At 45.7% G+C, this 26,631-nt stretch overlaps 1 protein-coding gene and 1 long non-coding RNA gene across 11 annotated transcripts in view; one reads left to right on the top strand and one right to left on the bottom strand.

Moving 5' to 3' along the window:
- C2CD3 (C2 domain containing 3 centriole elongation regulator) overlaps positions 1–26,631 on the bottom strand; it is a 139,993-nt gene that overhangs the window by 4,399 nt on the left and 108,963 nt on the right. For 7 of the 9 annotated variants that reach the window (XM_027578311.2, XM_027578313.2, XM_027578314.2 and 4 more), the window contains 4 exons: positions 23,572–23,733; positions 20,065–20,282; positions 16,214–17,135; positions 11,955–12,066 (listed from right to left, as the gene is read on the bottom strand). In XM_027578311.2, coding sequence (XP_027434112.2) covers positions 11,955–12,066; positions 16,214–17,135; positions 20,065–20,282; positions 23,572–23,733 — 1,414 coding nt within the window. Of the gene's footprint in view, positions 1–11,954; positions 12,067–16,213; positions 17,136–17,162; positions 17,461–20,064; positions 20,283–23,571; positions 23,734–26,631 lie in introns of those variants that run through there. The other 2 variants (XM_035722685.1, XM_027578317.2) reach the window with 2 other exon arrangements.
- The window catches only part of LOC113913889, a 52,407-nt gene that overhangs the window by 6,487 nt on the left and 19,289 nt on the right, over positions 1–26,631 (top strand). The window contains exon 4 of one of the 2 annotated variants that reach the window (XR_003517294.1): positions 2,652–4,149. The exons of the other annotated variant lie outside the window; for it this stretch is intronic. This is a non-coding gene — a long non-coding RNA (uncharacterized LOC113913889). Of the gene's footprint in view, positions 1–2,651; positions 4,150–26,631 lie in introns of those variants that run through there. 2 annotated transcript variants of the gene reach the window in all.

The following is a 26,631-nucleotide window of genomic DNA, read 5'->3' as shown; positions in this document are numbered from 1 at the left end:
GCTGGGACTAGGACTTCCTTGGGGCTAGACAGTAGCAGGTTCAGCAGCCACAGCTAGGAGCAGGGGGGAAATGGGGACAAGATATCCAGACCAGGGACCTAGCCCTGAGGGGCAAATCCTAAATTTGAGCACCCAGCCCAGCTGCAGCATGGCTGGGCTCCATAAGCAGATGATGGGAGAGGAGGTGCTCTGTCACCCAGGAACTGCTTCCAGCTGGTGGGTCCTTCTTTGGCCAGGTCCTGTGATATAGTGTCTCTAAAATCTCCCTCAGGAAGGACCAGCCCTCTACTTTGGGCTGAAATGTGGTCTGGTCCAAGCCACTGTTTTCTGGGTTCTCTCCACTCTAGTCCCCAGATGGATCCCCTTGAACAGACCACCTGCTCCCAGGAAGGTGGTGGGTGCAGGTCTCCCCACTTACCCCTGCTTCAGGGTGTTCCTGGGACTTACTCAGAGGAGGCAGTGGGGTGGAGTGGAAGGAAAAATGGTCTGTGGCCAAGCCCAACTGTCCACTTGCCAAGACACACTCTTTCTCTGGGTCTCAGTGTCTTTGTTACCAAAGGGAACTAGGAACTTCTGTTTGGCCTTCTTACCCAGGTCTACTGTGAAGGTGAAATGAAATTCAGATGTGACCAAGGGTCTGGCCAGGTACATCTTACAAAACACAGAGGCTGAGCTAGAGCTAGAGCTGACGCCTGCTGCAGAGAGCAAAATGAGACCTTGCTGTTCTCAAATCTCACCCTAGGCAGAGTAGAAGTAAGGTACTATACCTCCGCAAGGCATGCCCCCAGGCCTGGCCAAGCTCTCCCCACTCCACTGCCCTCTGCCCAGTGAACCTCTGGGCCTGGCATCAGGGCACACGTTTTGTTTTTTTCCAGAGCAATTCCTTTAAGTAACATAAACACAGACTTAGTTGATGGAAACAAAGCTTTTGCAAGAGCTGAAAACTGAAAGTAAACAGCTCCCTGATTCGGGCTGGCCAGGTGGGCTTGCCAACGGATTGCTGCCTCAGAGACAACTCAGTACAGCTGTCTGCCTTCCTCAACTTTCCCCCCCTTGGCTGGCTGCCTTCCCCTGGGGTGGCTCCCAGAGTCCTCTCCGAAGGCTGGAACTAGGACCTCCTTGGGCTAAGGAGAGTTAGCAGGTTCAGCAGCCACAGCTAGGAGCAGGGGGAATGTGGGGAGAAGACACAGACCAGGGGCCTAGCCCTGAGGGGCAAATCCTAAAATTTTTTTTTTTAAAGATTTTGTTTTATTTATTTATTTTAGAGAGAGAGAATGAGAGATAGAGAGCACGAGAGGGAAGAGGGTCAGAGGGAGAAGCAGACTCCCCGCCGAGCAGGGAGCCCGATGCGGGGCTCGATCCCGGGACTCCAGGATCATGACCTGAGCCGAAGGCAGACACTTAACCAGCTGAGCCACCCAGGAGGCCGCAAATCCTAAAATTTAATCACCCAGCTCAACCGCAGCACGGCTGGGCTCCATACTCTGAGCTCACTCTGTGTTCCTGCATTAGAACTCTGGTCCCATGGTTCTCACTAACCCACATGCTCCCTCCATTCCTCACCACACCCTATTCTCTCCCTATCCTTCCTCTGAGGAGCCTTCCCTGACAACAGGCCCATTCTATAGGGACTAGAGCCACTCCCTCACCCCGGGCCTCAGTCTCCGCATCTACAGAATGAGGCAGTCTGACTAAATCAAGACTCCTTGACCCTCTGAACTCACGCCCTGCCAGGGAGAGGGGTTGAAAGTCCGGACTCCTGAGAGGGAAGGGTTAAATGCCACTCCTGGAAGAGGTCCTGGCTCCTCCCAGACTCTGGCCTCAGAGAAGCTCAGGCAACTTGAGCCCTGCGCCTGCCCAGCAGTCCTGTGGGCCCTTTCCTTTGAGGTGCCTGCCAAGTTGCATTCTGGGCCGGGCTCTTTCCCCTGACTTCTGTACACCCTTGGCCAGGGAGCTCATCTTCCAAAAGCTCTGTGTGGCCTTTATCGAAAACCCTTGGACCTTTAGGACTGTTCTTGGCACTCTGCAGAGAGCTAGGAACTTGGTGGCTCGAAGAAATGAGGCAATTCGTCAAGAGGGACATCTCCACTATCAGGCTTGGACCACAGGCTGAGGAGAGAGGATACTGGGCTCAGGAAGTTCCCTTGGGCCCCTGCTGACCTGATCTGATGATTCTGTGGAAGCTGGGTTTCTCTACCAGGACCGTGCATCTCTTAGATGCCTCTAGGCTTGAGGAAGGGAAACCAAGAGACAGAAAAATTCTTTGGACTCCTGTGAGAAGAGAAGCAGACTTAAAGCCTTAAGACTCATAGACATGCAGGCCAGAGACTTCTGAGGCTAGGGATCTATTACCCTTAGGTGGGGGTGGTGTGTTGCCCTGGGCCTCTCACTCAGGGTCTAAACGAAGCACACAGTCAACTGCCACAGCCTTGAAAAGTGCTTCTGTACTCCAGGGCTGCTCTGTGCGGCCTAACCTTCCAGCTCCCAGTTCCTGGTGCTAAGCTTTTGATCACGCCCCTATCCCTTAGCATTTCATCCTACCAGTTCCCCCCAAAATGGAGCAACATAAGAGGGAAGACATCTCAACAGTAATGATGATGAAAATAACAATAGCTAACACTCATATAGTTCTCTTTCTCTCTCTCAAAAAGATTTATTTAGTCACTCCTCAGGAATAGCAGCACCTGGCCCCATGCCTGTGGTTAGTCCGGGGACTTGTTCCTGCTGTGTATAGAGCCTGACCTTGGCAGGAGGGCACAGAACAAGACAAGGCCCATCTCAAGGTAAAGAACTGCCATGTAGGTCGGCAGGGAGGCCAAAGCTCCTCCAGATGACAGGTTGCTTTTGCTCTTTGCTTCTGACTCCTCTCTTACCCCGCCTGCTCTGGTCCAGTTCAACCCCCCCCTGCCCCAACCTCTAACCTCTTTCTAGTGTACACCACTTGTACCTCCGAGTTGCCAGATTCTGCTGATTCCCTGACAGGTTTCTTTTCTCCAGATCCACAGCTTACAAAGCCTTTCCTTCATCTGTGAATTGTACTCAAGCCACTGTTGTGGCTCTGTCTTCTTTTCCCTAAATTCATTCTTTTTGTTTTGTTTTCCGTGTTACTATAGGCTGATATCACTTGAGAGAGCTAGTGAGTGGCTTGGAGGCCAGTACCCCTAGGAACTGTGAGCTCCCTGAAGGCACAGTCTGTAGTACCGGGTCCAGCCCTTTAAGCATGACAGGTACTTGATAGAAGTTGGTGGACTGAGAAATAAAGCCCTCCCCCTGGGGAACTGTGAGCTCCTGAGGGAAGGGGCCTTCCTCTGTCTTCTCTGCACTTAGCTCAGGACTATGACTTTTTAATTTGCCAGAAGATGTATATTTCAAGTTTGAGGCCCAAATTACCTTCCTATGCTCTGGCTTACATGTGTTCAGGCCCAGTTCTGGCTCTCCTAGTCATCAGTAAGAAGTTACTGGAGGGTTCCAAGCAGGAAGTCACATGATTTACTCAACATCTTATGAGGTTAACAGATGCTGTATGGGAAATGGGCTGCCAGGGGCAAGGGCAGAAGCAGAGAGGCAAGCGAGGAGATTTCTGCAATAATCTAGGCAAGAAGTGATGGTGGTTTAGACCACGGTGGTAATGGTTGGAGTGGTGATAAACAGATTTGGATCTGTTTTAAAGACAGAGCTGCCAGAATTTCTTGGTGGATTGGAAACAGAGGTATAGGGGGGCGGTTCTAAGGGTTTTGGTCTAAACCACAGAATTAGAAGGAGAGAGTGTCTGTTAATGGAGATGGGGAAGACTGAGGAACAGCTCTGAGGAATAAAATCTGGAGTGTTAATTTTAGGTATCTGTTAGATATCCAAGTGGAGCTGTTGGGTAGGCAGCTGGACATATGAGCCTAGAGTTTACAAAAGTCTGAGCTAAGATAACCGTTAGCAGTCATCAACATGTAGAAGGGATTTAAAGCTCTGAGATCAAATCGCGTCATCTAGAAAACAAATGTAAATGGAGAAGTCTAAAGACTATGCTGGGTTACTCCTATGTTAACAAGTAGGAGAAATAAGAACCAGTAAAGGTGGCTGAGTAGGAGCAGTGATGAGGGAGGCGGAGAACCAAGAGGAACTGATGCCTTACAAACAGGTGAAGAGGGGTGCATGGGTGGCTCAGTCCTTAAGCGTCTGCCTTCGGCTCAGGTCATGATCCCAGGGTCCTGGGATCGAGCCCCACATCGGGCTCCCTGCTCCACGGGAAGCCTGCTTCTCCCTCTCCCACTCCCCCTGCTTGTGTTCCCTCTCTCGCTCTGTCTCTCTGTCAAATAAGTAAATAAAATCTTAAAAAAAAACAAACAAGTGAAGAAAGTGCTTAAAGGAGAGAGATCAACTATGTCATATACTGCTGAGAGGTCAAAAAATTGGGCACTCAGATTTGATAGGTGGCTTAGGAATATGGGTTTTTAAATTAAAAAAAGTTTTTGTTGTTGTTTTTTTGGCAACGCCGAAGAGTCCCTCTCCCTTCCAGTGGTGCGGAAGTGTGGACATGAGTGAGACTAGTTAGAAGGAGTCATGAGGGAGATGACGAAGACTAGATAACAGGCGGGTGAGGAGTGAGTGGATGCAAAAGACGTTTAGTGGGTAGAGCTGGCGGACCGTGGTAGCAGATGAGCTCCGGGGCATGGGGGGTAAAGGAGCAAGAGGGGGAAAGATGATGCCTACGCTTCTGGCAGAGGTAACCACACCGTGACGGTTGAGTCTACAGAGATCAGGGCTGCAGGGGGCAGAGGGCCTGTGCAGAGGAAGGTGACAAGCTCAAGTTTTGGACACACAGTGAACTGTTTGTAACACATCAAGGAAAAGACGGCCAGGATGCAGCTGGATCCGTGTGTGTCTGCAGCATGGGAGAGAAGTCTCGATTGAAGATAAGGATTTGACAGACGTCAAACTGTAAATAATAACTGAAGTACTTGGAGTGGTTGAGATTTACCCAAAGAAACATCTACAAGAGCAGAGGACAGAAACCCAGGAAAACAACATGTAAAATACTGCTGTCTCATCTTCTACCTCCTTCCTCCCCTTTAGAAAAGTTGATAAAACTAGTTTGCCCATAAGCAGCTAAGCAAACAGAATCAGATGTAATCTTCAATAAAACCAGGAAGCTGTCCCAGTGAAGAGGTACTTGATCATGGGAGGGAGGAGAAAGCAGAGGTGGGAGAACCTGACTGATTCCCAAGTACCATGAAACTGCCACTGGCTGGCTATGCAGCAGTCCGGCTACACCGGCCGCCCCTCCTCCTCTCCTTCTGAGAGCCGCGGCAACCGAAGATGAGGCAGTCACGGGTAGGAGAGCGAAGGGCTGGCCTCTGTGCCCTATCTGTGTGGCACCTGGTCTTCTACAACCTCCCTGTGCGGCCTGATAACCCCATCTGACAAACGAGGAAACAGACTTGGCAAGATCAGAAGACTTGGCTAATGTCACACAGAGACCCGTATCCACTATACTGTTGGGGAAGGGGCGGAAAAAAACCCTGTTTCACTAAAGCTGGAAGGCAAGACTGTCTGAGAGGTTCCTGGGCTCTGGGGCATCATTTCAACGTGGAGTAAAGGATTAGGCCTTTCCTTAGATCTTGTGGTGAGGCCAGAAGAGCTAAGCCAGGGCTTACAAAGTCTCTCCTTGCCTGGCCCTGAAGCAGGTTAGCTACAGCACAGCAGTCCTAGGACACTGGTTGAGAAGAGCCCAGCAGCCTCTCAAAATGCTCCCCTTCAACCTTCAGGGCCAAGGCTGGCCTTAGGAGGAGGCGGAACAGATGACATTCTCAAATGAGGGTACAGGACAGGGCTCCTGCCCTCCTGTCCCTAACTCTCACTTTTGAGACATTACAGAAAATAGAAGACAAGAAGAGAAAATACACAGATGCCTGGATGGCTCAGTCGGTTAAGCATCTGCCTTCGGCTTGGGTCATGATCCCGGGGTCCTGGGATCGAGCCCCACATCGGGCTCCTTGCTCGGCAGGGAGCCTGCTTCTCCCTCTCCCACTCTCCCTGCTTGTGTTCCCTCTCTTTGCTGTCTGTCAAATAAATAAATAAAATCTTAAAAAAAAAAACCCAAATAAAATCTTTTTTTTTTTTTAAGATTTTACCCATTTATTTGACAGAGACACAGCGAGAGAGGGAACACAAGCAGGGGGAGTGGGAGAGGGAGAAGCAGGGTCCCCACAGAGCAGGGAGCCCGATGTGGGGCTCGATCCCAGGACCCCAGGATCATGACCTGAGCTGAGGGCAGACGCTTAACGACTGAGCCACCCAGGTGCCCCTAAAATCTTTTTTTTAAAAAAGATCTTATTTATTTATTTGACAGAGAGAGAGAGCACAAGCAGGCAGAGAGGCAGGCAGAGGGAGAGGGAGAAGCAGGCTTCCTGCCGAGCAGGGAGCCCGATGCGGGGCTTGATCCCAGGACGCCAGGACCATGACCCGAGCCGAAGGCAGATGCTTAATGACTGAGCCACCCAGGTGCCCCTACATAAATAAAATCTTAAAAAAAAAAGAGAGAAAATAGGAGCTTCTATCAAATGGGAAACACTACCACCAAATTTCTAATCCTACTTGCTTTAGCACCCATCTTCTCGATCTTCTCCATCTTCCTTCATGCTTCACGGTGAGTTTTCTTTTTCCTCTCAAAAGGCTGCCTCCACATGTACTCTGCATCCCATGCCCTCCCTGACTCAAGGACCATCCTTTCTCTTCTCTCCCCCTCTCTTTCATCTTCCCATTCTCCTTTTCTCTATGGGACCATTGCATTCACATAAAGAAAGCTGTAGCCATTCCCATATTAAACAAAACCGAAACCAAACCAAAAAACCTTCCCTTTATCTCACACACTGCTCCAGCCACTATCCGATCTCCCTGCTCCATAGTCACAGCCAGATTTATAGAAGGAGTTGGTATCTCCATTTTGGCACCATTCAATCACTCTTAAAATTTTAATTACACACAATTTTGTGATTTCATTGTGCTACATACCAAAGAAACTATGTGACATGTGAAAATTATAAAGCATAATAAAAATGAACATCTATGAATCCACAACCCAATCCAACTGTGAAAATAAAGGAAACCTCATTTAAAATGGAGTCAAGAAGCCCTGAAGGGGGAGCTCTCACACACTACCACTGGTGGTAAGGAGCAGACCTAGCATTCTTCAACAGGAAGAAGCTTACTTTATTTCCGTACCCCAGGGGGAAAAAGGAAGAATTCCTCCTTGCCCAGCAACAACCTAGCCAAGGAGAACTCAGCAGAAAAGTCCCTCCCAGCTTCCTCCCTTCCCCCTAAAAAAGTAAGCCCCTCTCCTCTGTTCTGCAGACTTGCCTGTTTTGCCATAGTTTGCTCGTCCCAAAATTGCAATTCCTCTGCTGTTCCAGAATAAACTCATTTAGCTGGTAAAATAACCTGTTCTTTTGTTTTTTAAGGTCAACACAATCAAACCTAAGAACTACAACACTGCTAACATTGTTGAATAGACCTGTGTGTTCTTCCTCCCCTCTCCTACCCCTGCCTCCACAACTATGAACACTGTAGTCAAACTGTTGAAAAAGAGAGAAAATCTTAAAAGTAGACAGAAAATAAAGGTCACATTACATTTGGGGCAACAGTAAGAATGATGGCTGCTTCTCATCAGAAACAATGTAAGAGTGTGGAATGATAGCTCTAAAATGCTAAAACAAACAAAATTCAAGTTGGAATTCTATATCCAGTGAGAAAAAATATCCTTGAAAAATGAAGGCAAAATAAAGATATTTTCAGACAACTGAAGCTGTTGCCAGGTCTGCAATACATGAAATTCTAAAGGAAGTTCTTCGTGCTGAAGGGAAATGATCCTGGCCAGAAATCAGGATGTGAAGAAGGAATGAAGAACATCAGCAACAGTAAGTATGTGGCTAAATACAAACGTCTGGTTTTTGTCTTAAATTCTTCAAAGTGAGGCCACTTTTAAGACCTTCCGAGACCAAAACTGAGATTACAGTGCTCCTGCCTAAGTATAATTCACAATTAGATCTAAAAATAAACCATAAATTTAATGAAGTTAATCAAAATTCTGACTTATCCCCTGGTAACTATTTCAATGCTTTAAAAATAAATGTAATTCTTAATTTTTTTTTTTCTCAACTTTTGTTGCCTCTTCTTGCTAGTGTCTTAAACACACACTTGATTTGATTCCTAGGTTATCTAGCAATGGGTAGCAGCTAGCCAGAGCACAAGCCTCAGAAAATACACTGCTCTGAATGCATCAAGTAGTGAGAGGGGTCATTGCTAGTGAGGACGACCAACCTTGGTTTCCTGGGTCCTGGGACTTTCAATGCTGAAATGGGACAGTTTTGGGTGAACTGTGATGATTAGTTACCCTAAGTAGGACTCAGAATGAGGTCCTGGGGACAGAGGTGGCCCTGAGAACAGCAAACAAATAATGGAGTTTTGCTGTGACTAAGAAAAGAAAAATAGCTGAAAAGTATATGAAACTTATCTTCTCAAAACTAGACTTGCCCTTTAATTGAAGTGAAAATTCTTATTTCTCCCTCTCCCACACTTGTGTCTTATGCTTAACAGATCAAAGACAGTAAAGTCCCCTGGGCGCTGGTACCTCCTGAAGGCAGAAACACAAAAGCAGGAACAGCAGTTCTGCATGATAGGTGAGGTGACAGCTAGAGTGGCTCACAGACTCCCTTCCTGCGGGGTGTGACTCACTGACATCTCACCCACTTTGCTGGGAGGGGAAGAGGGAAAGGGAGCTAACAGTGTCTACTTTTTTCCTCTAGAGTAATTCTTGTCTCATTCTATTAGGTAAGAATTATTTTAGCCTGATGTTACTTAAAAGGAAACAGAAACACCGAAAGGTCAAGTCACTGTTCAAGATCCCTTAATTACTTAGTAGCGGATTCAGTATTTCACCTCATGGGTGTCTCGCTCAAAAGCTTGTGCCTGGTACCTGGGAACAGGCCGGTGACTCTAGCATAAATGCTGATGGGGATATATGGGACATGCAAGAGGAAGGAGATGAGCTGGAGAGCACAAACCAGAGTAGGAATAAAGGCCACAAAAATGCAGAGCTCCTGGGTGGGGGCTGGCATCTTTCCTCCTCCAGGAAAAGGATTTACAAATCTGATAAAAAATGAGATGTGTGAGAACTTAGATTGATCCATCTGCCAAATAAATGCGATGTCCTGAAAACGGTGCTAGGGAAGTTGAGGGAGAGAGGGGGCAGGAAAGCTAGTAAAAGGATCGGATATGTGATGGCTTCTCTTTAGGACTATACCCCCCAGGCTCTCAAGATGCTTCTGGACTGACCCTGTTGGTCATCAAAGTAGGCTCTGGAAAAGCATAAAAAATGTTTAAGTGTTAATTGCACAATGGTTAGAAAAATAGTCCAGGGTTCTGATTTTAAAGTGGTGTAATGGAAAGCATAGATTTGAAGTCCTGTGTTTTAAGTCACTCACTGGGAGATGCTGGGCAAGTGACTTAACCATTGTGTGTCTCAGTTTCTATATAAAATAGAAGTAATAATATCTAGGTGGTCTGTATGGAAAACTGAGAGATGCCTGGGTGGTTCAGTTGGTTAAGCGTCTGCCTTCAGCTCTGGTCATGATTCCCGGGCTCAGTGGGGAGCCTGCTTCTCCCTCTGCCCCTCCCATGGCTTGTGCTCTCTCTGATCTCTCTCTCAAATAAAAAAAATAAAAAATAAATCTTAAAAAAAAACAAAACAAAACTCTGAACTTCAGTTTTCCTTTCTATGAAATGGGGATAACGATATCCCATGGGAGAATTCTCCCGTTGGGAGAATTCTGTTCAAAGCACCTTGTATTAACGCTTTACATTCAGCAACCTAATGAGGTACATATTTTATCCCTATTTTAAGAGGAAGAAACTGAGGCACAAAGTGGTGAAATATCTTGCCTCAAGCAGGTGTTAAGTGATAGAGCCAAAATAGGAATCTAAGCAGAATGAGTTTACACGTCAAAGTACTTAATGTCTGGTGCATATAAGCATTAAATACGAGTTAGCTGTTACAATTAGTAAACAAATATATTTTGTTCAGAGCATGTATTATTCTCTGAAATTATTTTGTTTTTTTAGAAGTTCCATGAGGCAGGGGCTCTGTGCCTAGTTCTCCCCTAGGATCTAGAATAAGTGCCTGGCACATGGGCACTATTACAGTTCTTTTCTCCACATTACTGCAATTACTCTTTCAAGATCACCTATGACCTTCATGCTGCAAAATCTGACAGCCCATTCTCTATTTAGCACCCTGGGTGAATGCTTTAAAATTTAAAACAGATCTCGGGCGCCTGGGTGGCTCAGCTGGTTAAGCGACTGCCTTCAGCTCAGGTCATGATCCTGGAGTCCCGGGATCGAGTCCTGCATCGGGCTCCCTGCTCAGCAGGGAGTCTGCTTCTCCCTCTGACCCTCTTCCCTCTCGTGCTCTCTCTCATTCTCTCTCTCAAACAAATAAATAAAATCTTTAAAAAAAAATAAAACAGATCTCATTCCCCTTCTTAACACACTTCAAAGGATATCCTTGCATTTAGAATAAAATCTAAACTGTTTTTCATGGTTCTGTGTCCTGTGTGCTCTGGGCCCTCCAGCCTATGTTCCAGTGCCACTGGCTCTGTGTCAGTTCCTAGATCATGCCAAACTCTTTCAGCCTCAGGGCCTTTGCATTTGCTGTTCTCTCCGCCTGGAATACTCATCTCCCAAGTTCTTACATGGCTGGCTCCTTTGCAGTATAGGAGTTAGAACACAGACTTTGAAAACAGACTGCTTAGATTCCTATTTTGGCTCTATCACTTAACACCTGCTTGAGGCAAGATATTTCACCACTTTGTGCCTCAGTTTCTTCCTCTTAAAATAGGGATAAAATATGTACCTCATTAGGTTGCTGAATGTAAAGCGTTAATACAAGGTGCTTTGAACAGTGCCCTGCAGGCACCACCATGACCACCATCTTTCAGCTTAAACACTGCCTCCTCAGAGGGACCCTGTTCTTTATCAGAACACCTACTACTCGGGCGCCTGGGTGGCTCAGCCGTTAGGCGTCTGCCTTCGGCTCAGGTCATGATCCCAGTGTCCTGGGATCGAGCCCTGCGTCGGGCTCCCCTTGCTCAGCAGGAGACCTGCTTCTCCCTCTCCCACTTCCCCTGCTTGTGTTCCCTCTTTCACTGTCAAATAACTAAATAAAATCTTAAAAAACAAAACAAAACACCTACTACTCATCACCGTCTGTAAATATTTTTTTTGTTTACTCTTTGTGCTCCACGAAGACAGGGAATTTGTCTTATTTACTACTGTATGCTCAGAACCTAGCACAATGCCTGACACAGGGTAGGTACTCTAGAAATATATGCCGAATGATTACAAAAGTAGTTATTATTATTTCTTGCCACCTGCAAGAAAGGTCTGGTGCTGTGCCAAGGTGGAAGAGAGGAGAGCTGGGATCTGTAAGCAGCTAGGTCAGCTGAAGGATGAACAGTTACAAGGTGTTCTGTAAACAACAAATGGGTATAGTTCTGATACTGTTCTCTTCCTCCAGACCTTACTCATCTCTCACGGTGTGCTGAGGCTGCATCTCCTGTTTGAAGCTTCCTCTGCTCATGCCCACCTTGGCTTAGTGGAGCTCCCACAGCACTCAGTATTCATTTCTTGGCTGAGTCCTGTTTTTAATGTTTCTGCACTGTTTCTTCCACATATCTAGATCTTGGCTGATGATGCCCTGCTCTTAACACATTTATTCTTCCTCATTTTGTGCCTAGCTCACCCCTTGTATGCTGCTGGGCCTCCAGAATGTGCTCAGCACAAGCTTGGAGAGTGACCAGTGCTGCTGCCTCGTCAGGAAGCTGGCCCAGGGCAGCTCCGCATTCTGCACATGCTTCCCTGGAAGAGATGAGGACTCTAGGGGAGGGAGGTCAGCAGGCTGTTCTTACCTGGTCTCTTGTGGCTGGTGGTGGCAAAGCTGCAGAGAATGACAGCATCCGCAGGGAGGCCTCCAACTGCTGGGGAGGCAAAAAGAAGTTGGGCACCACAATGGGCTCTGGCCTAGATGGTAGTTAAGGGACACAGTTACCTAGAAATCTGCCCCCTTGCCAGACTGGCTTCTCCCCTGGGCTTAGTCACCCCCACTCATTTCCCCCAACTTCTTGCCCATGACACCTCTGCTCCAGTGGTGCCTTCTGCCTGGAGGACCCTGCCCACCCCTAACCAATCACAGTCTATACTTTCTGCAAGGGTTAGTTAAAATCCTCTTCTTGGAAGCCTCTCCTAATGTCAGCCCATGGTGATCCCTCCTTCCCCGCAGCCTGCTACACAGCCTAATGCTTGTTTTACTCTGCTGTGACTCTCGATTTGTCTCAGCATTCCTTCCAGAAGCTTCTCAAAGGTACGGGCGGTGTAGTTTCCTTCAGTTACCTACTTCCCTAGAACCCTGCACGAGGCTGGTAGGCAGCAACATTTCAGCGACACTTGCTGAGGGCCTGCTGACCCAAAACTGACCTGTGAGAAGTCAGTCAGACAGGGTCGGGGTGGGAAGGTGGCTCCAAGGGCAGTGTCCTCCCAGTTGTTCTCTGCCAACATCCAGGAATGAGGGCTCTACATAAGGGGCTGTCTGTGGGCACGGCTCGTCCACGCAGTCTGCATCTGAGCCCTAGAAGCAACTCCCACATCTTGTACGTCTCTGTGTCCTCTGATGTACCCGGTACTGTGCCGAGAACACAGTGTTCCAAAAACATTTGTTCACTCAAAGCACTGTTTTTGTTTGGGAGGGGACTATTTTGATGTTCTAATTTTTTGTTTCTGTTCAGTAAGCTAAATATGGTTCTGGTTCAAATTGGTTTATCATGGTTCTTCTAGGCTAGACTTTGAACTCCCAAGAGGGTAGAGATGATCGATCTCTTTTTCATAGTCATATTCCTGTCACCTGGGATACAGTAAGCGTTCAGTAAGTATCCACTGAATGAATGAAAGGCATCATTTCCTGCTTTGGCTGAAGTCCCTGATTCTTCCATAGAGAGGTGGGGGTGGAGTTGGGGAGATCCTGAAGGAGAACCCTTTTACCCAAGCCTTCGTCAGAGGCCCGAGTGAAGCAGGCCCTAGCTGCTGTTGCCGCTCTGACTACCGGGGCCTGTGCCAGTTAGCTGATGCTGTGGGGAAGGAAAAGCTTTGCTAAGACGTGTCACGGGTACGTCCGGAGCACCAAAGCTCCCCCTCTCAGCCTACTGCCTCCTGCCTTTCTGAGGGTCCTGCTACAGTCACCTCTGCCACTTTTTAGACAGTGACTTCAGGCAAATTCATTTTTTACACCTATTTCTTCACCTGTAGAGTGGATATAGTAATAGTACCTTTTGAGGATTACATGACTTTATATACACAAGTACTTAGAATAGTGCCTGACACATCAAGTGCTCATTAAATGTCAGCGATTCTTACTTCCCTGGTTAATGGGGAAAAGTTGCCTATTCTTGCTGTCCTTACCACTCCGGGTCCCTCCCCCACTGGAGTCAGCCTTCAGTCCCCACCCCTGCACCGTCCTCCTCAACGCTAAAGCCACCGTCAGTCCACACCCTACTGGGCCTGTCTTAAGCGTCAGAGCACGGACCGCTTACTCCCTGACACTCTGCTCCTGCCCTGCCTCCGTCCTGCTTTTCCACCTCTGACCAGCTCTTCTCGGCCTCGTCTGCGGGCATGTCTTGTTCTGCGCTTTCCGTACTGGTGAGCCTCAGGGCTCCATTTTGTGTGTGTGCTTCTCCCTTTCCACGCTCTCCCTGCTGCCCGTATCTGTTTCCAGAGGCACCTACCTTTATAGCTGGCCTCCTCTTGGATGTCTTCCAGGCACACATGTCAAAACGGAAATGTGTACCTTCCCCCAAAACTGTCTTCATGTGCTGTCCCCTATCCAGTCAGTCACCTTATCACTTGTGTAATCCCTTGTGACAGAACTCTCTGTGTCATCCTTTCTACTTTCTTCTTTCTCTTCCCTGCCCCTATCTAATTCTCTCAAATCTGTGCCCGTCTTCTTCATCATAAAGCAGTCTATGCTTTAGGTCACATTTCTTCATCTTTTATTATTATTGCAAGTTTCCCACCTTGTCTCCTTGCTTCTGGCCTTCCCTTCATCTAATCCATAATCCACCCTCTACAAGGCATTGCATGACTTTTCTAATATGTAAACCTGACCAGTCACACTCTTGCTTGCTTACCAGTTAACATTTCCTGAACACTATGTACCAGGCACTTTGTTAGGTAGTTTAAACTGTTAATTGACTTTTCACAATAACCCCACAAGAGAAGTACTATTATTACTTCTGTTTTAAAGAGAAGGACACTGAAGTTTAATTCGCTTATAGGATAGAGTCCAAGCACCTTAGCCAGGCATAAAAGGCTCTTTCATAGGCAGCCCTGCCTCACCTCTCACCATCCCACATACCCCTGGGCTCTAATCAGAGTGAACTGCTGCCCACAGGCCAGGCTCTTTCACCTGGCTATGCCTCTGCACACACAGTTCGCTGTGACTAGAACTTTCTCTCATCTCTGCCTACAGAATGCCTATTCATCTTTGAGGTCCAGCTCTACTGTCTCTCTTGCTGGGATGCCTCCAAACAGTATCACAGCAGCTTCTTCCTTTTGTTCCTTAGCATCCTGTCCATGTTTCATCACAGCACTTGGAACAAGAAATTGTACCATTGCCTGTCCCTGCCTCTTAATGGGAACTTCTGAGGTAAGGTCTAATTCAAATCTGTCTTCAGTAGCAGCACATAGTCTGGAAATACCCATTTTTTGGAAGAATGAATACTTGGAAGGTCCGAATTAAAGTAGTGCCCTTGGGACCTGGGTACAGACTGCTCCAGCACAGACCATACGTTCTGAGCACAACTAAACTGACTGTAAAGGCAGCAACGTCAGAAGCCAGGATGAGTGAGGCCAGGAAGGAACTCCACTGAAGGCGGCCTGCTTTCAGTGCTCACCCTCGGCCATTTCATGGTTTCCGTCTTTCCTGAGTCCCCACCGCCTACCCTTTAGTTTCTCTCTGCTCTGCAACATGAATCACATTTGTGTAGTCTTTTAATTTCCTCAAGAATCAATTTGATTTGATTTTCTCAAGAATCCTGTGAAATTATGATAGTTCAAGTCAATCTATATTTACTGATCCCCCTCTGTGTTATGTCTGGTGCCAGGGACACAGAAAAAGGCAGGTCCCTGACCTACGTGGGGAGGGTACAGTCCGGTGGGTAAGGGATTACTGTCTCCATCTTACAGGTGAAGAAACTGAGGCTCAGAAAAGTTAAATTGTAAGTCTGACGTCACACAAGTAACAAGAAGCTGGGTCTAGAAGGGTCAAAAACAGGCCCCCTGGCTTCTGGTACAGAAAGATCTCTTCAGTAAAACAGCCTCCTTCCTCAGCAGCTGCGCAGTAACCTCTGCTTGCTGCTGGGCTGCCGAAGGTCCTGAGTGGTTTCTTTTTCCCATAACATGTCCATCTGTGTTTCAAAGCAGGAACAGGGGGAATGTTAGGTGTCCCTTCCTCCCATTAACACTGCCATTCTGGAGGGGGAGGGGGAGTTGGGCAAGTCCATTTCAACTGCACCCACTTACTCTCTCCTTTTCCCTATCATTTGCCTTTTTTCTAAAAAAAATTAATTAGGCAAGTTACCATAACTTGGAGCCTCAGTTTCCCTACATGCAAAATAGAAATGATGATACTGACCTTCTAGACTTACGACGACTGAATAAAAAAGGTATGTGAAGTGCCCAGCACACAGTAAATGCTCAATCAGTGCTGGTACTCTCCTTTCCCCTCTCTCTGCACCCTTCACTTTGATTTCACCTGAGATTAATGGTCTCATTCCTTACATCCAGAACCCTGCCTTCAAGTGTAAAATCCCCAATAGATTGATCCAGTAAATCAGGCTGGGCTAGGCTAATGAATGTGCTACTAACCCTTAAACCCAATTCAAAGCATTATGCTTCAGAGGGCGGTGCTAACAGTAGCATCATAGCACCTTATTAGCCCCGGCGTCTTCTGAAGGAAGGGGCTTCCTGTACCTCCCAGTGCATTACATGAGGGAGGCCACTGCTCTCACACTCACACACACACACACGCACACACACACTAGGCTAGCCTAAGTGCCAGCATCCAAAATGCCTACAAATGGCTCAAGGGGGGCTACTTGTTGGAAATTCCAAAGGATACAGGAGGCTCTGCCTTGGGGACACCTCTGATCCAGATGTTGCCTGCTTCTGCCTGATGTCAGGGCAGCTGATGGGTAGCGCCTGATGGCTTTCCTTCCTGCTCTGGGAGGCTAGGTGAAGAGGGAATTTCTCGAAGCTATCAGCAGAATCACTTAGTTCACTGGAGGCAGCCTCATGCTCAGTCTGGGCCTCTGGCTTGGGCTCCTGGTCCTGGTCTGCTCTTGGTGAGCTCAATCCAACAGAGGTGTTGCTCTGTTGGGCTCCTGAGAGTGTCACTTGTGAGACGAATTGATGGTCTGCTGAAGCAGGCTCTCCATCCCTGGCATGAGAGGCTTCACCCTCACAAGCAGTAAGACTTTGGCTAGGAGAACCCTGCCTAAGCAGGTGGGGGTGGACTGCCCTCCCTGGGCTGGACAGAGGGCTACTTTTACCCTTGAGCTCCTCTCTGGGGAAACGCTTTGAAGAAGGACAAGAAGGGCCTTCCCTAGGCACCTCATCAGGCTGAAGGCTGATGATCTCACTTGCGTCTGACATGAAACTGGACCAAGGGCTAGTTTTGTCTGTCACGGTGGTAATGTCATTGAGTGTCCTGGGCTCAATGATGTCTTCTTCATAGTCCTCATCACTGTAGGCTGGGCCTGCCTCAGTTTCCTCACTGCTCTGCATCCTTGTAATGGGTACTGTGTGCCCCAGGGACTCATGGAGCATTCCTCTTCCGCTTGAAGTCTCTTCAAGAGTAGGGGGAGTTAGGTGGTTTCTGCCCTCATCCGGAGCTCTTGCCAATGGCAGGTCTGGAGTTGTGCTTCGTTCCTGCATGGCCACTGTGTCCTGAGCATCTGGTAGGGTGGGAACCTCTCCGCTTCTACTCCTGGCTCGGTGAGAACCCAAAGATGCTTGAGAATTCTTGGTGATAGTCTGCAGATCTGAACAGCAACAGATATCACTCTTACTACAAGATAGGGCCACAGACCACTCAATTTTCCCATGCTAGGCTCTAGCTTCAGATGTATTCTTGCAATGAGACTTTGAACAAATCTTAAAGATGGTTAATCCACTCGAATCAGTGAAACTATATTCAAGGCAGTATATAATTTCTAGCACTTTATTCTAACATCAGAGGACCAAAATCTAATCTGTTTATAGTTGTGGTTACATCGCTTTCAGAGACTATCTGCTCATGCTCAGGAATTCTTGGGAGCTAGGAGTCCTGGCGGGCATGTTCATGCTTCCATTTACTTCAGTAATTACCTATATTAAAAATCAAAATGAGAATCTACTTATTTACCTATTTGATGACAGTTATTAGAACTATATATTTTACTTGGAAAATAAAAGCAAGTCATCTATCACCCAAATGGTAAGGCAGGGGAGGTTTACAGAGAAAATGGAGGCAGCATGGTGTGTGGAAAGAGCAGAGGCTTTGGGGGCTGGTCAGTCTTGGGTTCAAATCTCTACTGTCACTTATCAACTTTGTGGTCATGAGCAAACTATCCTCTCTGAACCTGTTTATCTTTAAAATGTGATTAACAGGGGGGTGGGGGATGGGGTAACTGGGTGATGGGCATTAAGAAGGGCATGTGGTGATGAGCACTGGGTGTTATATGCAACTAGTGAATCTTTGAACACTACATCAAAAACTAATGATATACTATATACTGGCTAATTGAACATAATAAAAATAAATAAATAAATAAATATTTAAAAAAGTGATTAACACCACCCTTTGCACAGGGTTATGGTAAAGAATACATGTGATAAATGGGCATATGTGGTGTGGATAATGGCAATAAATGGAAGCTACCAGTCATTTCAAATTATTTTGCAATTAAATGGGGGGCATAAATAAATAGGCCTAGTAAATGGTTTGTCTGCATGGTTATTTAAGAAGAGAAAGTTAGGAACTGGGAGGCAAATTTGACTCCTGGAGTGTGGGGTCACATCTCCCTCATGGCACCTAATGGCATCTTCAGCCTATAGGAGATGCTGGCTGAATTTAATACATTAACAATTTTTGTATCTCAAAGGGGAATAGATGTATGAGAATGGAACATCCCTACCTGCAAACATAAGAGGAACCAGGAAGCGGGTTAGTTAATCCTGATCCCTTGGCCTGAACTATGCTTTCTGTCTTGGAGCAGTCTTTCTGCTTTTTACAAACCAGCCCGTCCTTCAAGGCCCTGCTCTACTGCACCCCCTCCAGGAAGCCTTCCCGGGTGCGCCAGCTGGATGGGATGGCTAAACAGTGTTGTTCTATAAGGAAGCACTTAAGATCCTACTGTGTATGTTTCCCCCATCAGATTGTGGGCTTCTCAAAGGCAGAAACCATGTGTCTGATTCATGTTGCATTTTTAGAGCCCAGCAAAAGACCTGGCCCACAGATGTGGCATAAATGAGATCCCTACTCAGTAACTCACTCTCAGGCTTCATTTGTATCTGCTTGTCTAATGACTTCTTCAAAAGTGTACTGAGAAGTGATGGAGGCTGGGGGAGTTCATTTATTTGAACAGTTTTCTTCGATCCAATCATCTCTCTCATTCTCTCTCCTCTTTTAATATACCCATTTAGAGGGTTCCCGATTTGCTTTCACCTCTACCCCAAACAAGCCTCCCTCTGTTTTGCTCTTAATGCTTTCTTTCTGGGGGGCAGTTTCTTCAGTTGACTATAGAATGTACGCTTGATGAAAGACAATTCCTGTCTTGTCCACCACTTTATCCTCCTAGACCTAGTAACACATAGTGCCTGGCATAGTTTGTGCTCAGTAAATAGATGACTGAATATTTCCAAGCAAGTAGAAGCCAAATACAGCATGTACCTCTGGAGCCCTGGCTACCAACAGGTCAGCTCTCTGGGAAAGAGGGTAAGAAGGAGGTTTGTACCTAATATCACTCATGGTGGCTTCTTTCCCCTTTAAACAAAGAAAACTGAACTTACTCATCCCTGTGTACAATATACATCTTTTGTTTGAACAAAAATGACACCAAAGTGATGGCTAGAGGTACTGATCTAATTGTTTTCTCACTATTCCCCTACCGTGCCTGCTATGTAAGTTCCCAGGTCTTAACCCTGCCTTCTGATTCAAGAGAATGGAGCAAGACCCAGGTGATTCTTTAGGTGATTTTTATATGTTCAGGCCAAGTTTGAGAAATACTTGTTCTACAGCAGTCTCTGTCTGGGCTGCACAGTGGAATTACCTGGGGAGTTATGAAAAACACTGATGCCTGGGTCCCACCTTCAGAGATCCTGTTGCAACTAACCTATGGTGCAACCTGGGCATCTGAATATGAAAAGTTCTCTTAAGAACTCCAATATGCAGCCAAAGTGAGGACCACTGCTTTAAGGGATTTTTCAAAGGGTCAACTATGGACCACCAACATCTAGAGTCATCTGAGGTACCTGCTAAAAATGCAGACTTCTGCCTTCTGAGAATTACAATTTTAAATACGTCTGTAGTTGATCTTTTCCTGAAAACAGAGTGGCACAAGCTCAAGAACTGCTACTGGAAGAACTTACCTAATCCACTCTTGTCTTTTTTTTTTTTTTTTGGCTGGGGAAACCTCAAGAAGGGAAAGGGGTCAGGGTAAGTGGTGTCATATAGTAAGCCTGTGCCAGAAAGCCAACAAAGACCTGACTTGGGTCTCCTGCCTCTCAGTCCGATAGTCTTTCCATTTCACATGTTCCTGTGCCATGCTACTACATCTCTCCTTCCAGAAGGAAGACAGTAAATAAGTAAGATAGTGAAAGCTGTTGGTCTCTATTTGTCATAGGGGCTTTTATGAGGGCAGATATTCAAATGCTTTTTGAATAGGCACCCAGTGAGCATAACTCCTCGACAAGAGGGGCCCTGAGCTGTACCCGTGATTAAGGAGCTGACTTGCAACACCAGGTTATTGGATTTCTCCAGGATGCACTGGCTCTCTGGGTCTAGGCTGCTGTCTCCAGGCCCACGATGGTCCCTGTGGCTCTCTGGACACTGCAAGATGGTATGAGTCTGAGCACTGAGGGGAAGTAAAGGCTTGGTGAGCTTCTGACTGAAGTACTGCTGGATCTGATCTAGCTCATTCAGATTCCTCCTGTAAAAAAAGAAAAGGGAGCAGAGGACAAAAGCGTCATTCCCTGGGATTGCAAGCGTCTTTTACATTTCCCTGGCATTCTACTGCTTGAGCTAGGACCTTAGTACTTCTCAGTTGGTCTGTTAACACTAGGACCCCACCCTCCTGCTCCAGTCCACCAATTCATCCTTCATTTGACTACAATCCTGCTGCTGGCAACAACCTTCCCCTCCTTCTGTCTGGCTAATGAGATTCCTCCTCTGATGTCCAGCAAAAACCCCACCTCCTGTAGGGAAGGAACCATTCTTGACTACCATCCTCTTACTCTGACAGAGGAAGGCCTACTCTGGACTAACACTGACCTTTGCTACCTCATAACCCATTCCTGATCCTTCAAGTAAGTGACCTCTCCTAGCAAGTCTTCCCTGCACCTCTAAATTGGCTTAAGAGGTCCCCCTTTGTGCTCCACAGTTCTGTACTCTCCAATCACATCTATTTCCCCTGATGTACTGTGAGCTGTGTGCTGACTCCTTTATATCTACTGTACTCAGTGTAGTGCTTTCTCCATGATCATAGATGGGCCCTGTCCCAACTAGGTTCATTTTGGCCTCATACCTCTGAATGCTGGAACCTGAGTTCAAGCTACTGCCCTTGCTGTGTCCCTATGCTCTTTAACTTTCAAAGTGCTCATATCTGTCCTTTCCAAAGTCAACCCAAATCCTTGGGCCACCTCTCCCTTAAACTCCTTCACTCTTGGCATCTCCATCAACCTTTTGTCTTAGATTTCCACTTAGTTTTCTCATTATGTGTCAGTTTCCCAAACTAGGCCATGAGCACTTGGTGACAGAAGACAGTATTTCAAACTTCTCTGTTTCTTTGGTTCACTCACTGTGCCTGGTGCACTGGCGCAGCACAGACGCTAAGTACCTGTGAGGTAAACTGGAAGTCTCTCTGTCCTTTGTTAGGAACAGTTTGCATGTTCTACAGTCAAATACAAATTAAATGAGGGAGCACAATGCTGATCCTTAATCTGTCACTAGAGGCCATGACTCTCAAGTCACGGTGGATTTAGGTGTCTACATCTGGGTGTACACCACATGCAACCTATAGCAGGAACGTGAAAAACAACTGTGAACTTGGTGGGACTTTAGAAAACGTGCATACCCAACTGGCCTTGTCAGAGGTTCTGGGTATAGAACCTATTAAGACGAAGCCGCAATTTTCTCATCTGTGAAAAGGTTTATTAATATTTGCTCTGCAGGACTCCTAGGATTGCTGTGATTCAAACGAAGCACTGTTTTAGGGCTCTGTGAACCCAAGGAAGTCATGTAAAATTGGTATCTTGTTTCATCTCCATTTGGTAGAGAATTCATCTACTAGCAGTCTTCAAAACTTGGTTCTAGGTCTAGCAGCATCAGCATCATCTGAGAACTTACTAGAAATGCTAATTCTCAGGCACTATCCTAGACCTTCTGAATCAGGAACTGTATGGGTGGGTTCAGCAGTTGCTGTTTTAACAAGCTCTTCATGTGATTCTGATATGCACTAAATTTTTTGAGAACCACTGCTCTAGGGCAGTGGTTTATAGCCTGGCAATTTGGTCCCAAGAAATCTTTTGGCAATGTGTGGAGACATTTTTGGTTGTCACAATCAGGGGACGGGTGCTACTGGTATCTAGTGGATATAGGCCAAGGATGCTGCTAAATATCCCACAATGCATAAGACAGGCCCCCTACAGCAAAGTATCTGGCCCAAATGTCAACGGCGCAGACTCTGAGAGAAACTGCTCTAGGGTGCAGGAGACTTTCTTTCTTTCTTTTCTCAGCGAATTCTAAAATATGTTATGTGAATGACCCAATAAAATGCAGCCACACTGTTAATGGTTTTACTTAAACAGCCTCCAGTCTCTAGCTGAGAATCTAAAATGAGAATCTGAACCTACTACTTTCTTGTAATATAAAAGTCTGAACAGTTTCCCATAGTCTATAGCATGACTGTTCAATTCTTTTTAACCCATGTTCCACCAATCAAAAATATTTTGCCAATTCTTTTCTGAGTTTGCTTTATAAAACCAAGTAATAGGTTAGTTTTTCCAAATATAAAATCTGTCAAATATTTTTTCCTCAAGTTTTACACACTCTCTTCCTCCCCTCCCCATCACTTTCCACTTGAGAAGCATTTGTTCTAAAAGTCCAAACTCTTAGCTGACATTTAGGGCCCTTCAAGATGGCCCTATAGAAACTTGCCCTGCTTTTTACATCTTTTTTTTTTTTTAAGATTAATTTATTTGAGAGAGAGAGCATGTAAGTAGGGGGAGGGGCAGTGGAAGAGACTCTCAAGCAGCCTCCCCACCATGTGTGGCGCCGGAAGTGGGGCTCGATCCCACAACCCAAGAGGTCTTGACCTGAGCTGAAACCAAGTCAGACGCTCAAATGACTAGGCCCTCTGCTCTTTACATCTTATGCTCAGCTGTGTCCTAATTGTTACTGCTGGTATTCCTCCAAACTTGACTTGCTGTTTCATGCCTCTGGGTCTTAGCATGTTTTCTGCATAGAATGTCCTTCATATTTGTTGACCTGCTCCTTCAAAGACCAGTTCAAGTGTGACTTCTTTAAATCTTCCCATGACCAACTTAGAATGTTACTCATTCCTCCATCTACCCTTTGCCAGAAAACCTGCAGCTCTTATCACATGTCATTATAATGATCTGGCAACAGGCTATCTCCTCCTCTGGGACTGGCAGAGCCAGGATCGGAAGCCAAGGCCATTGGACTCTGAAGCCAAGACCTTTTCACAGCACCACACTTCTTACTAGATAACCCAGGGGCTGACTCAGATGATCTAGAATGGCTCTTTCAATTCTCACAGGGCTCCTCTGGCCCAGATGCTGATGAAATTAAGAAAGAGACAGGGAAGCATTAACAGGACATGCTGGTCTGGAAGAACTCAGTGGTTGTGAGAAGGAAGTCAGTGGGCAGGATGAGGCTCTGTAAATTTAAAGTAGGTATGAAGCTGTATAGATGTGAGGGTGGTTACTACGTTTGGTGAATAACCTCAAGTTCCTGTGTTAATAGGTAGATGAGTAATAGAGCCCATGAAGGAAAGTAAGGCCTCAAGCTGGAGAAAGATTGATCTGTGAGGAACCCCTAGAGGGTGTAGGGTCCAATTCAACACTAACCTAGACAAAAGCCCCTCCTAAGCCTCCCGGGGCAGTGGCAGCAGATAGAAAAGCAGTCCTGCCGGCTGCCACTGCCCATTACCTTGTGCTTCACTATGGTTTCCTGTGTCTTTTCTCAGCACAGGGCCTTACCTGAGAGAAGTCAAAATGGAAGTACGGGAGGACAAAGGCAATGTGGTCAGTTTGTCATCACGTGGCAAAACTGCCTCGCCCTGCTGCAGGGATTCATGAAACCGGCGGATATTCTGCACATGCTCTTCATGGCGTGATGCCTGACTTCTTGCGGTACCACTTCTGTCAGGAATAAATGGGGCCAAAGTAAATTCCTAACCAATAAGAAAACTCCTAATGTGACAATCAACAAATAACCTTCCTAAAATGATACTGCAAATCCATCCCCATTACCACAGTTCTGGCTTCGTTAATTCTTGCTTGGATTACAACTCTTCCAGATAATCTTGCCTTCAGTCTTACTCCTTTATTTTTCTCTCTCTCTTTTTAAATTTTAATTCTAGTGTAGTTAACATACAGTGTTATATTAGTTTCAGGTGTATAATAGAGTGATTTAACAATTCCAATACATTACTCAGTGCTCATGAAGATGAGTGTATTCTTACTCCCCTTCACCATTTCACCCATCCCTCCACCCCTCTCTCCTCTGGTAACAATCTGTTCTCTATAGTTAAGAGTCGGCTTCTTGGTTTATCTATTTTCCCCTTTGTTTTGTTTCTTAAAGTCCACATAGGAGTGAAATATGCTATTCGTCTTTGACTTATTTTTCTTAGCATTATACACTCTAGATCCATCCATGTTGTTCCAAATGGCAAGATTTCATTCTTTTTAATGGTTGAATGATATTCCATTTTGTATGTGTGTGTATATACATGTACACCCCCCCCATCTTTAAACATTCATCTATGAATGGACAGTTGGGCTGCTCCCGTAGTTTGCCTATTGTAAATAATGCTGCAATAAACATGAGGCATTTGCCCTTTGAATTTGTGTTTTTGTATCCTTTGGGTGAATATCCAGTAGTGTGATTCCTCAATCATAGGGCAGTTCTCTCTCTTTTTTTTTAAGATTTTATTATTTATTTGACAGAGAGAGACACAGCGAGAGGGGGAACACAAGTAGGGGGAGTAGGAGAGGGAGAAGCAGACCTCCCGTCGAGCAGGAAGCCCGATGAGGGACTCGATCCCAGGACCCTGGGATCATGACCTGAGCTGAAGGCAGACTCTTAACCAACTGAGTCACCCAGGTGCCCCTATTTTTAACTTTTGAGGAGCTTCCATACTGTCTTCCACAGTGGCTGCACCAGTTTGCGTTCCCACCAACAGTGCACGAGGGTTCTTTTTCTCCACATCCTAGCCACTATCGGTTTCTTGTGCTCTTGATTTAGCCATTCCGGTATGTGTGAGGTAACGTCTCATTATGGTTTTGATTTGCATTTCCCTGACAAGTGATGTTGAGCATCTTTTCATGTCTCTGTTGGCCATGTGTGGGTCTTCTGCAGAGAAATGTCTGTTCATGTCTTCTGCCCATTTTTTAATTGGAGTATTTGTTTTTTGGGTGTTGAGTTGTGTAAGTTCTTTATATAGCCTAGATATTAACCCTTTATTGGATATGTCATTTGCAAATGTCTTCTCCCATTCAGTAGGCTTTTAGTTTTGTTGGTTGTTTCCTTTGCTGTGCAGAAGCTTCTTATTTGGATGTAGTACCAACAGTTTATTTTGCCTGTTTCCTCTAGAAAGACGTTGCTATAGTCGACATCAGAGAAGTTACTGCTTGTGTTCTCTTTGAGGATTTTTATGGCTTCAGGTCTCACATTTAGGTCCTTAATCCATCTTAAGCTTATTTTTGTGTATAGTGTAAGAAAGTGGTCCAGTTTCATTCTTTTGCATGTTACTGTCCAGATTTCCCCAACACTGTTTGTTGAAAAGACTTTTTCCCATTGCATATTCTTGCCTCTTTTGTTAAAGATTAATTGACCATATAAATGTGGGTTTATGTCTGGATTTTCTATTCGGTTCCACTGACCTATGTGTCTATTTTTGTGCCAATACCATACTGTATTGACCACGACAGCTTTGTAATATAACTTGAGGGTCCAGAATTGTGATGCCTCCAGCTTTGCTTTTCTTTTTCAAGATTGCTTTGACTATTCAGGTCCTCTTCTGGGTCCATACAAATTTTAGGATTGTTTGTTCTAGTTCTGTGAAAAATGCTATTGCTGTTTTGATAGAGATTACTTTAAATGTGTAGATTGCCTTGGGTAGTATAAACATTTTAACAATATCTGTGTTTCTAATCTATGAGCATGCAATGTCTTTCCATTTTCCTTCTCATTTTTTAAAGTAGGCTCCACACCCAGCGTGGAGCCCAGTGTGAAGCTTGAACTCACAATGCTGAGATCAAGACCTGAGCTGAGATTAAGAATTGGACGCTTAACCAACTAAGCCACCCAGGAGACCCTGTCTTTCCATTTCTTTGTGTCATCTTCTATTTCTTTCATCAATATTTTACAGTTTTCAGAGTATAGGTCCTTTGACCTCTTTGGCTGGATTTATTCCACAGTACTTTACTATTTTTGGTGTAATTGTAAATGGGATTGTCTTTTTGTTTTGTTTTCTTAATTTCTTTCTGCTGCTTTATTATTAGTGTATAAAAATGCAACAATTTTTTTTTAAAGGAAATAAACAGTAGGATGGGAAGACGAACAAGGCAAGTTAAACTTGAGGGTTTTTTTTAAGATTTTATTTGACAGAGAAAGACACAGTGAGAGAGGGAATACAAGCAGGGGGAGTGGGAGAGGGAGAAGCAGGCTTCCCGCTGAGCAGGGAGCCCGATGTGGGGCTCGATCCCAGGACCCTGGGATCATGACCTGAGCTGAAGGCAGACGCTTAACGACTGAGCCACCCAGGTGCCCCATGCAACAAATTTCTTTATATTGATTTTGTATCTTATGATCTTACTAAATTCATTTATTAGTTCTAGTAGTTTTTTGGTGGCGTCTTTAGGGTTTTCTACATATAGTATCATGTCATCTGCAAATAGTGGAAGTTTTACTTCTTCCTTATCAATTTGGATGCCTTTTATTTCTTTCTGTTATTTATTTCTGATTGCAGTGGCTAGGATTTCCAGTTCTTTGTTGAACAAAAGTGGTGAGAGTGGACATCCTTGTCTTGTTCCTGA

Source organism: Zalophus californianus, chromosome 11 (genome assembly GCF_009762305.2).
Source record: "Zalophus californianus isolate mZalCal1 chromosome 11, mZalCal1.pri.v2, whole genome shotgun sequence".
Taxonomy (NCBI): domain Eukaryota; kingdom Metazoa; phylum Chordata; class Mammalia; order Carnivora; family Otariidae; genus Zalophus; species Zalophus californianus.
This window is presented reverse-complemented; position numbering and strand designations above follow the sequence as displayed.